Source organism: Natrix helvetica, assembly GCF_964273705.1.
Source record: "Natrix helvetica genome assembly, chromosome: 6".
NCBI classification, from domain to species: domain Eukaryota; kingdom Metazoa; phylum Chordata; class Lepidosauria; order Squamata; family Natricidae; genus Natrix; species Natrix helvetica.
In genome coordinates this window covers 60,042,852-60,055,598 of record NC_138553.1, presented here as the reverse complement: position 1 = coordinate 60,055,598, position 12,747 = coordinate 60,042,852, and the positions used below count along the sequence as shown (strand labels likewise).

Sequence of the window (12,747 nt, the reverse complement as noted above, 5' to 3'; positions counted from 1 at the left end):
GAATCCAATTATAATCCAATAATATAGAATAATTTCCCACTATTATTGATGGATTTTTATTTTATTTTATTAATCAAATTTAGAATCCACCCATGTCACAGAATGACTCTAGACTGTGTACAATTAAAAATATAAACATTAAAAGCTGCATCTTTTTACTGAGATACATGTTTTGTAGAATACTGTATCTTAATTGTTGTTGTTAGTTGCGAAGTCGTGTCCGGCCCATCGTAACCCCATGGACAACATTCCTCCAGGCTTTCCTGTCCTCTATTATCCTCTGGAGTCCATTTAAGCTCACCCCTACTGCTTTGGTGATTCCATCCAGCCACCTAATTCTCTGTTCTCCTGTTCTTCTTTTGTCCTCAATCTTTCCCAGCATTAGGCTCTTCTCCAGTGAGTCCTTCCTTCTCATTAGGTGGCCAAAATATTTGAGTTTCATCTTCAGGATCTGGCCTTCTAAAGTATCTCAGTAAAAAGAGGCAATTAAAAAAGGATAGAATAATTAAAGTTTAGAAAAAAGGCAGGGAGGGGTCCTTCAACACACTAACCAACACCAAGGCTGCATATTTCTCTGTAAGTCCCAAGGAGTTGTCTTCAAACTCTTCCAAAAGTCAAAAAAGTGTGGCACACCTCTCCTCTGGGGCGAGGCCAATTTCAGAAGGCTCTCTTCCTAGATGCCACATCAAAATATTTTAACTGACAGTGTCTCAGCCCCTTCTCTACCTGACTGTGTGGGATAGGCTGATGTAATGAGGGAAGATGGTTTCGCCTGTAACATAGCTCCATGTAATTGACATGCCTCCACTACAATAGACTTAGGTGGTAGGTATTAAAAGAAAAGTTCTTCTTTACATTTTTTTTCACCAAGTGGTAAATAGTTGGTGGCACAATGTTTATTTAGCTCAGCAGTTTTTCTGTGTTTCAGGATGACTGGAAGAATGTATGTAAGGTCTGAAATTCTGATGATGCCCTATTACCTTGGTAAACTTTGCCTCATAGGCTTTGAGGGTGACACGATACAGCATAGTATAGTCCTTATTGTCATTGTACAAAATAAATACAATGAAATTGGGATGCAGGATGCAGGAATTGAAGGAGATGCTTGGCCTCCAACCTTCATATCAAGAAATTATATACACAGAGTCATAAAATTGTTTAATTGTGGAATTGGAAAGGGACCACAGACATAAATGGAAATATCAGTGACATAGTATTTATTCTCTGATAAAGTCAGAGAATATACTCTCCATATAACAAAGAGAGATTGCCAGATTCTCTGTCAAGTGAAAAACTGAAGACTTAACAAGCATATGAGAAAATAATCCATTTCCATAGGTGGAAGTGGCAATCTGAGGGAGGGCTGACAACTGGAAAATGGTTGAGTATCTTTGCGTGCCCTACATATTGCCTGCTGATTGGTATAATTTAAGTTGCCTATTTTAGCTTTTTTTTAGGTTCTTGGATATGCCATCCTCAATCTATGACCATTCAGTCAGTGACTGTAGTTACAATGGTATTAGAAAAATGATGGGTCCTTAGAGTTCTGGCCATCCCAGAACTTACAACCAGTTGCCAAGTACCCTGCGATCACATAGTTGCCTTTTGCAAACTTCTCAACTAGTTTCTCTAGAATGTCAATGGGAAAGCTAGCAGAGAAGGTTGACTGTCACTGGATAAGTCACCCCAACCTATGCACCATTCCCCAGACCCTGTGTTCATATTATGCCACCCACTTGCACAGGACCATGCATTCTCCTTGACCTGCACAGCACGTCTTTACAATCCTGATCCTCCCTCATTTCCTTATGCACTCTCTATGACTCATGTTACTTGTGAACCCTTCCTGACTCACACTGTGCCTCTTGTGCATCCTCCCCAACATCTGCACCACGACTCTCACTCAACCCACAATGATCCTTCTAATGCATACTTCCTTATACTCTCCCACTCACTCCTTGATCTGTGTAGAAATTCTTGTGCACCCTCCCTGACTTCCTCCATACCCTTTCATGCCCTCCCCCATCAGCAGTAGTCACTCCCTTACCTAGAGGCCTGGGACTTGCAACTTCCTGCCAGATTCCTCATTAACTTTGGTTGTGGAAAGCCAGCAAGAACTTGCTTTGCCTAACAACAGTGGGATTCAGTTAACGATGACAATTGGGAATACAGGAATTGCCATCCCTAAGCAATACAATAAGTCAACAACATATACTTTTTGTTTTAGAAAATACAATGTACACTATATTTTTCAATTTAAATCAGACATGATTATTGCACTATAGCAGCAGGAGGTACAGTGATACAAACCTGATGTGAGACTGTGAGAATACTGTGAGAGAAGCAGAAAAGTGACATTTAAATTACTTCAGTGAATGGTGGGAAGCACCAGAGTATATAAAAGAAAGAAGGAAAGTACAAATTTGCAGAGGCTGAAAACAAGAGGTTCAGGCATCGGCATATCATAAAAGCTACATACAGAACCTGAAGGATCAGAAAGGTGACAGGAGATGTGAGGTGACATAATTTTCACAAGCAAACAAGAGCCCCTCTTGACAAGATGTCAAGAGCTGAAAACATGCATTTCTAAACAAACAAGATGCTACATACATTTGGTGAGCATATACAATTGCATGTGCATTATGTTTGTTTTTTAATTCCTTGAAACATTCCCTGTGATTTATTACTGTTAATTGATAATGTTTTGAAAATAATTTGCATAATATTTATTCTACTCTTTCTTAGGTTAGTTTTTCCTAATATTTTAAAGGACAAGCCCTTCTCTCACTACAGTATTGAATAATTGAATAAGATATTGTTCCATATATCAAGATTTAACCAACTAACTGTTAGAAAGCCAATTTAAAGATATTTATATAACATGATTCTATAGTATACAGTACAGCTTTTTATTTATTTATTTTGTGCCTTCAGGTCAGTGTTAGCTCCTAGCAACTGCCTAGATTAGTCCCTGCAGTTTTCTTGACTATATTTCAGGAGTGGTTTGCCATTGCCTGCTTCCTAGGGCTGAGAGAGATCAGTCAAAATTACTTACACTGGGTAATTTATCCAGCTCAGCTTTGTGTCTAAGGAAAAACTAGAATTCATGGCTTCTGTTTTGTAGCTTGATGCCTTAACCAATACACCAAATTGGTTCTCAATACATAGAGGTTTGTGTGTGTGTGTGTGTGTGTGTGTGTGTGTGTGTGTGTGTGAAAGAGAGAGAGAGAGAGAGAGAGAGAGAGAGAGAGAGAGAGAGAGAGAGAGAGAGAGAGAGAGAGAGAGAGAGAGAGAGCCCTTGTAATCAGTTGAGTTTTTCCTCTCATTATAATGAGAATTGTGTGGATTCTGTGCTCAAATCAATTAATAAAAACTGCTTCAACTAGTAATCTATAAAAGGAGGTTTATAAACTTAGGCAATGTACATTTGAAATGGAGGGAATAGAGGAAATTGCCAAGATGATCAATCTTCCAGAAAAATTGTTTCTGGCATATTCACAATAATGTTGAGAGAAGATTATGAAAGGGGATAAAATGATATTTTGCCTTGTTCTCCTTTTCTTTTTAAAATTCTGATGCTCTTTCTACGGTAGTTGGATCAATGGTTTATTCACAGGTTCCAAAGAAACAAGAATAACATTTATTTATATATTGAGGGTATGGAAATAAATAAGATTTACAGGTAATCCTTGATTTACAATCACAACTGAGTCTGGAACGTTCATCGATAAATTGCTAAGTAAGTCTTGCTCGAATTTTTGGTGAGGCAGTTAAGCAAATGATGTGGTTAAGTGAATCCAACTTCCCCTATTGCAGGGGTGTCCAAATTTGGGAACTTTAAGACTTGTGGACTTCAACTCCCAGAATTCCCCAGCCAGCCATGGGGAAGTTTGGACACCCCTGCCCTATTGACTTTGGTTATTAGAAACCAGCTAGAAAAGTCACAAATCCCAATCATATGACCCCGAGACACTGCAACCATCATAAATACATGCCAGTTGCCAAGTACCCAAATGTTGATCATGTGGCATAGGCAGGATGAAACAGTTGTAAGTACAGATCAGTGGTAAATGACTTTTTTCAGCACCATTGTAACTACGAACTGTATGGTCCTCTACTAAAAACCATTCATTTAGTGACAGTTCACAATTACAATGATGTTGAAAAAAGTCATTTACAATGGGTCCTTGCACTTACAACTGTTTGTGTGTGTGTGTGTGTGTGTGTGTGTGTGTGTGTGTGATTTTTTATATATACTATACACACACACACACGCACACGCAAAATACATACATACCCAGGATTAGGTTTCTATACAGAATATGGACTTTTAGGGATGTACTAAGCCCTTGTCAATAACAAAAATTCAAGTTATTACACATTTTAAAATATTTGCCTGTCTCCTAAATACAAAGCATTTCTTGTCTCTGTAATGATACTGCCAGTTAGCAATTTAAAGAAAACTCCAAGATCAGTAGCAAGATGAGCAAATATCTGAAAGCAGGAAATACTTTTCATTTCTTTCAAATACTTGCTGCAATTTCCACCAAACATTTTCCTTTGGTGAAATAAGTTATGTTTTACAGTAATGATTTCTACTTCCTTCTGAAACATGACTCAAGACTCTTCAATTATTTTTAGACAATTGCTTAATTATTATGAGGAATGGGCTTTGTTATCAACTTACCTTCAGGAAAAGGACCTAGTTTATGAGAACAAGTAGAGCTTTTCTTACTGCTATCATGGTTGACTGACAGGCTGGACTGAATTTTTCTGTGTAGCTTTTGGGAATCATGTGCAGAAAATATTTGGTTATCTGATGCATCAACTTTGACTCCACTGCAAAATCCACTTTCGCTATTCAGACTTCTTGGGATATTTTGTTTTTTGCTGGTTCCTTCCTTATACTTGTCAAGCGGCAAAGCATTTGGCTGAGGCAAACGCTGAGGTTGTGCTTTAAAAAAAGAAAGAATTAGAGCAGTTAACTGCTGTAATGATACCTATTTAAACAAAGTTTTCCAACGTTCAGCCACGTTTACATAACTATGACCTAGAACACTGGTAAAGACCTTGCTGACTATGAAAGTTCATCAGATTAAAAATACTGATTGCAATAGATTAGATTATAAATTGCTTTAACTAACACATTTGGGGTTTTTATTATAAGTTATATTATTTTGATTATAAAATCACATTATGCAGGACTGATAAAGTCATCAAGTGTCTGTTAATATTTGATTACTAATGAACGATCTGAATATATAATTAAAAAACTTGAGATCACTGTAGCAGTGTCACTGAATGCAGAAAAAATATTTTATACAGTGCAGTGAAAATTTCTGGAACAAGCTTTCTGTAAATATGTATTTCTCCTACTTTAATTGGATCAGTATGTATAATATACTTTCCGTTGGACTTACTACAAATGGAATTTTCATCTATAAGGAATGTCCAGGACTCATCCAGGAAGTTCCTCAAATCTTTTTTATTTTAATTTGATATTGGAGCAAATGTTCTGCCATATTACACAAATATATTTAGGTATAATACTGGCTGGAGTTTGAGATCAATTGCTGCTATATACCAGTGATGATATTCCAGTTTTCAGTTGTGTGGACTTCAATGCCCCAAAATCCGCAGGGTAATTCATTCCACACATCTTAAGTTACCATGTTTGAGAAACACTGCTTTAAACACTAACTATGGATTTAATTTTGGTCTCCAAGTGAAACCATGGTAAGAGATTTATTTATTTACTGTAAGAAATTAATACTTTAAGGATTTAAAACCTCAGAGATTGTTAAATATTCTGAGTCAAACCAAGTTTCTCTTAGAATAGATTAAAAATTAACTTATCTGTAGGCAACAAGTTCCCATGACTGTTAAACTAAAATTAGAATTTTAAAAAACCATTAAGACAATATTGCTAAAAGCGCAAAAAAAAAAAGAGTTTATAAAGGCAGAATATAAAAACTAAAACAAAATAAATGAGACTCTCTCCTTCCCCCTCTTTATATAATACATCATACATAATTATATACATTTCCAGAAGTACCTTGAAGTATAAGACGCACCCTAAAAGAGGGTGAAAATTTGGGTGCACCTTATACACCAAATGTAGCCCCACTCACCTACCGGCCCGAACCCTTTGGCCTCTGCCTCCCAACAATTTACCTCTTTGCAGCAAACGGGGGCTTCAATAGGTTATAGAAATCCCTGCAGCTTGAAACAGCTGATGATCAGGAAAAATTGAAAGTGAAATTTGCTGTTTGCTCCACCAGGCAAATTGCTGGGAGGCAGAGGTAGATTTTTTTCTTCTTCAGCTAATCAGGCTGTTGGCTGCAAGGAGGTAAGTCAACAGCTATAAATGCCTATAGAATGTTCAAATTATTACACTTATTTTTTAAAGACTGCTTTATTATTCCAGACAACTTAACAAAATGAAGAAGCTTTTTAATATAAATGCTTGATCTGAAGAGGCCCAGTGCTATTGTTTTAAAAAGTGCTATTCTTTTAAATAGCAGAAAATAACTATACTTCCAGAAAGCACATCAATTTTAACAGCATCTGTACAAGTATAGTCTGAAATATAACACTACAAACAGTGTATATTGTCTATACTATTTGCTGTTTGTTGCAGGGAGGCAATTGCTGGGAGGCAGAGGCAGATATTTTTCCCTTGTTTTCCTCCCCAAAAGCTAGGTGCATCTTATACTTCGGAGCATTTTATACTCCGAAAAATACGGGTAATCCGGAAAAAATATATTTTGGTTACCTTTGAAAAAAATACCAAAGCAGAACTCTGAAACCACCATACATATTTTTATTATAGAAAATCTACGTTAGGAAATGTTTTTATATTGATTTATGCATGTGGACCTCATAAAATACACGTCCTAAAACAACTAGGGTAGAAATCCTTTGGGCTTTCAATAAACAAACAGGTTCTGATGAAAATATTTTAAAATATTTTATATAGTAGTGGAATATATTCACTAATTTCTGGATTATACACAAAATAATCCTTGCATATATTACAGATGTACCTCCAAGTTACTAAAAAGTAAATGACAGGATAACTGCTTTACAAGCCTTCCAATTTTGACTATTTCAAGATTAGAAACCTCTTTCTATTAATTGCTGGGGGGAAGTTTTGCATTCTTTTTTTTTTTTCAAAAAGTTTTATTGGTTTTTTAAAACATTTATAAGGAAAAGGGTAAGTGGAATGGTTACAAATTTTGGCAGTTGCAAGTGTGGCAGACGCCTCCTCCCTCCAAACTCATAGGTTACATCTAAATATCAAACATTAATACATAATGATAAAAAATCAGCATATTAATTCTAGAAAAAATAATTTTCAATCAATTTATATAGTTATGATATATAGTCTAGATATAATTTCATTATTACTTTCGGTCTGTTTATAACATTGTGGTTTTCTTATTCATTTTTGTGATCTGAGCTTTCTTAGTGTTTCCCCTTCACCCCCCGCTGGCAGAGCTCCGGCCCCTCCCGTGTCCTGTGTGACCATTGTGGTATCTTCTGTTTTTTCTAGGTTCGCTTTATTTTTTTCCATAAAGGTCTGTGCCTCTATGGGTGTGTTGATTCTGATTCTTGTCTCCTCCCAGAATATCAGCATGCCTTCAGGCATCAACCATCTAAACCACACCCCCTTCTGGTATAGTTTATTCGCCAATTGCGAATAGCTTTTCCTTTTTTCCCTAATTTTTTTGGGAATCTGCTTCAGAATGGTTATCTCCCTGTCGTGGTATGTCAGTGTTTGCCCCCTTTGTACACCCAGAATTTCATCTCTTGTGGTTTTCCTAAGGAATTTAATATGAACCTCCCTGGGTACATTGTGTGTTCTGGCATATGCTGAATTCACTCTATAGACCAGATCTATTTCCCATTCCATCTGCTGTTTATCTTTGTGTATGTATTCAGCTAGAATATTAGTCATAATGTCCCTTATGTTTTCCCCATCTGCTTCTATTACATTTTGAAATCTAAGATAAAAGGACATTCTCTCAAACTCTGTTTTCATTTGTTGGATATCAAGTTCTTTGTTCCCCTTCTGTAAAGCCTCTACCCCCCCTTTCGCCTCCGCCACCCCACCCTCCACAAGGTCCAGTCTCTGTGAGTTCTTATAAATTTGAACTTGATTCTCTTTAATTTCATCTTTCATTTCCCTTAGCTGTTTCTTAATTTCCTCCTGGCCTTGTAAAATTTGTTGAAGCATTTGAAAGTTTTGCATTCTTTTTGAGGGTTTAATATTCTTTCTATGGAGTTATTCAGAAATGTATTTAAGTGAGGCATGTCTAGAAGTGAATGGTAAGAACTTCATTGTGGAGAAGAAAGCCAAAAATATTGAGAGGTTGGGTTGGGCTGGCTCAAATCACCCCTGATTTTTTTTAATAAAGTACTCCTACAAATACAATTTTGAACTAAGAGAAATTTTACACACTGGTATATTAACATTGATTAACTTTATTAAATAAATTAAACAAGCACCAAAATATGAAGTTACGTCTTCACTGAGACTCTTTTTATCTCAGTAGGACCTGAATGAACCTCTGAAAACATCTAGGGACAAAGGTAGGCAAGAATTCGGAATCTGATTCAATCAGAATAGAGATGGAAGGGACCTTCAAGGTTTTCTAGTCCAACTCCCTGTTCAAGCAGGAGACCCTATACCAGTGATGGCGAACCTATGGGATGCGTGTCACAGGTGGCACGTGGAGCCATTTGTCAGGGCACGCGAGGCGCTGCCCTGTCAGCTGGCCAGCACGCATGCGCACTGGCCAGCTGAGTTCACCTTTTTAAAAGCCATTTTTCGCCCTCCCCAGGCTCCAGAGGCTTTATAGGAGCCTGGGGAGGGCGAAAAGAGCCTCCGCCACCCACAGCCCCAGAGGCCATCCGGAGGCTTCAGGGACCGTCCAGAGGCTTCCCTGACGCCTTCGGAGCGCTTAAAATGACCCTCCGAGCAAACCGGAAGTCATGTCCGGTTTGCTCGGAGGGTGGTTATAAGCGTTCCGAAGGCTTCAGGGACCGTCCTGCCAACAGTGTCATCTGCAAATTTGATGAGTTCCCCTTCTATTCCCTCATCTAAATCATTTATGAAGATATTGAAGAGTACTGGCTGTAAAAGATGGCTTCCAGGTCTGACACTGGGCTTAAGGCAGAACCTAGTGCTTACTTTCTTTTATGATCATATTTTTCAGAGTTTCCCATGCTTCTTGAGTTGTTTTCCCTTTAGAATTGTCATCCATGGAATTTTTCTTAGGCTGTCTCTGAGTTTGTTAAAATCAGCTCTTATAGTTTAAGATGCTGGTTAGATTATATTTTATTGCTTGTGTTTGCATTATATTGAATTCCAATATGACAGAGTCATTCTTGCCCAAAGTTCCGGCAACTTCAACTCCTTCTATCACTTTTTCTCTATTAGTAAGAATTAGGTCCAGTATAGCTTTTCTTCTAGTTTCCTCCTCTACCTTTGGGATGATAAAATTGGTACATCAAAGTAGAGAAAAAGAACAAAGAAAACCCCATGCAAGTGTAACCCAAAACCTCCCCCCTGCCAACAGATTGAACATTTATACAGATAAACAGGACCTAACAACTCCATTCCTCATTCAGGCAGATGCCAATAATGTAGCTGTAAGGGCAGTACTCTTACAGAAAAATAAGCAAGCGCCTCACTACCGTGTGCATATGTTACGGTGAAAGATCGAAATTGGTGAATGTCAACATTCACCGGTGAATGTCGACATTCACCAGATACGCTTGGCGAATGTCCGAAAATACCCTTATCCTCTCGACACCCTTCTATTCGCGGAGTTTTTTTTTAAAAACCTGCGATCCTGCGATCGACATAAAAAAAAAACGTATCCTCTCGACACCCTTCTATTCGAGGAGTTTTTTTTAAAAAACCTGCGATCCTGCGATCGCGGAGTTTTTTTAAAAAAACCTGCGATCGACATAAAAAAAAAAAACTCCGCGAATAGAAGACGCTTAAAAGGAAGCGAGGAGCCGAGGTATTAGGGTAAGGGGATTAGGGTAAGGGTGTATGTCCGAAAATACCCTTATCCTCTCGACACCCTTACCCTAATCCCCTTACCCTAATACCTCGGCTCCTCGCTTCCTTTTAAAGGTCTTCTATTCGCGGAGTTTTTTAAAAAAAACCTGCGATCCTGCGATCGACATAAAAAAAAAAACTCCGCGAATAGAAGACGCTTAAAAGGAAGCATATCTGCCGAGGTATTAGGGTAAGGGGATTAGGGTAAGGGTGTCGAGAGGATAAGGGTATTTTCGGACATTCATCAAGCGTATCTGGTGAATGTCGACATTCACCGGTGAATGTCGACATTCACCAGATTTCGGTCTTTCACCGTAACATACATACATACATACATACATACATACATACATATATATATATACATACATACACACACACACACACACACACACACACACACACACACATACACCCAGGCCCAATTTTTGGGAATAAAAGTCTTCTAGGGCGTTCTGTTTTTGTCACCCCCCTTTCTCTCTCTCTCTCTCTCTCTCTCTCTCTCTCTCTCTCTCTCTCTCTGTTAAATCCCCCATCTGTCAAATAGCCACTAAATTCCGCTTTGGGTCTCTTTTTAATCCAAATTTAAAGTTTCTTTACCTTTGCTTGATCACTGTTTCACCCAGGTCCAGCACTTTGTTCCAACACCTCTCTTGCTCAGATAGCTTGGTCCGGATGCCCCGACTTTAAAGCGCCCATTAAAGCTGCTTCCGCTTCCGCTGCCGGTTTGAAGAGCTTTATCTCGGACCTTTCGAGGAACTTGCTCTTTGGTTTTCAAGATGTCTCTTATTTTCCACCTCTTTTTCCAGAACAGGCTCTGACCCGAGGGTCCCTGACAGTGAGTGTCCAGCTGGATTTTCGCAAAGCCCATCAGAGCTCCGCTATTTCCCAACTGTTCCCGTTGCGGCGCTTCCGGTCTCTCTTTTTGAGAGAAGGCAAGCTGTTCCACTGATTAATTGCCCTCACTGTTAGGAAGTTTCTCCTTAATTCCAAGTTGCTTTTCTTCTTGATTAGTTTCCTTCCATTGTTTCTTGTCCTCCTTTTGTTGCTTTGGAAAATAAGTTGACTCCCTCTTCTTTGTGGCAGCCGTCAAATACTGGAATACTGCTATCATGTCACCTTAGTCCTTCTTTTCTCTAGACTGGCCATACCCAACTGTTCTTCATATGTTTTTGTCTCCAGGCCCTTAATCATCATAGTTGCTCTTCTTTATATTTTTTCCAAAGTCTCAACACCTTTTTTGTAATGTGATGAAAACTGGATGCAGTATTCAAGGAGTGATCTTACTAAGAATTTATAAATAGGTATGAATACTTCACATGATTTTGATTCTATGCCTGTCTTTATATAGGCATAGAATCAAAATTTGCATTTTGGCTACTGTCACACACTGCTGGCTCATGTTTAAGTGATCATCCATTAGGACTCCAAGGTCCCTCTCACAGTTACTGTTTTTGAGCCAGGTTTCACCTAATCTGTACTTGTACCTTTGATTTTTCCTGCCTAGGTGCAAAACCTTGCTTTTCTCCACAGTAAATTTCATGTTGTTAGATAGGGCCCATTGTGTGTGAATTTGGGAGAGGGTATGCCAGCTGAAGAAAATCAGAGCACTACAGGACTGGTTTGTGCTAAGGGGTCTTCAAGGCCTTTTGGCCTGAGTGTGGAAGCTATCAATCAAAACCATTCAGAGTTCTCAAAACATCCAGGCAGCACCACACTGGCTGTGTTTGGACTAGTCATGGGGGGAGGGATGAAACTGAGTGGAATATTCTTTTGTCTTTTTGCACGAGAACTTAAATTCTGCCTGGCTTTACTGCAGACAGCATCTCTGAGTAAAAGTACCTTTACTTCAACCAAATGGAGTCGAGGGTTCTTCTTTGCTAAGGGATCAGACTAGGACAGGTCTGACAGTGGCATACAATAATTCATACACAGTCATATTGGATTCACCTGCTTTCAAGTAGCCACTGAGTTCGTCCCTATACCAGAACTCCCTCAAGATAACTGTTCAATGACATCATTGGCTGAATGGATCAGTACTTTGAAAGCCATTTGGCCTGTGGTCCGCAAAGTGCTAGAAGCAGCAAGGGAAACAGAAGACAGATTGACAAGAAGAGAACAACTCAGAAGGAGTTTAAGATAGGGGATAAGATACATCTCTCCACAAAGTTCTTGCAGCTGAGACAGCCTTGCAAGAAGCTGGATCCTAGGAATATAGGTCCTTTCCCTTTCACCTGGATTGTGAATCTGGTGACAGTGGAACTGAAATTGTCAAAAAATTTCAGGCACATCCACCCGGTGTTTCACTGTAGTTTATTCAAGCCCTTCCATAGCTCACCAATGAAACCAGCTACTAAGCCACCTCTCTCCCCTCATTTTAAGTCAATGAGATCCTCAACTCCCAATTCCGAGGGGAAGTTACAATGTTTAGTTTTGTGGAAGGAGTTTCCCCTGGCAGAGGTAGAATGGGTAACAGCAGTGAATGTTCCTGCCACTAGACTTATCCACAAATTCCATGCCAGTACCCAAATTGACCATGATAAGGCCAAGCAGCACCAGGAGACTGTTATGTAATAATGTGTGTTTATTTGTTTTCTTGTAGGAGTAATCTCCTTTCTTCAGGGTCAGCATGTCATGGTCAGCTCATTATGCCAACCCTGCTTGCAACTAGA

General features: G+C 38.8%; 1 protein-coding gene across 4 annotated transcripts in view; it reads right to left on the bottom strand.

The window, feature by feature from the left end:
- MDFIC (MyoD family inhibitor domain containing) overlaps positions 1-12,747 on the bottom strand; it is a 202,655-nt gene that overhangs the window by 131,144 nt on the left and 58,764 nt on the right. For 3 of the 4 annotated variants that reach the window (XM_081957345.1, XM_081957347.1, XM_081957346.1), the window contains one exon: positions 4,688-4,954. The exons of the other annotated variant lie outside the window; for it this stretch is intronic. In XM_081957345.1, coding sequence (XP_081813471.1) covers positions 4,688-4,954 — 267 coding nt within the window. The remainder of the gene's footprint in view (positions 1-4,687; positions 4,955-12,747) is intronic. 4 annotated transcript variants of the gene reach the window in all.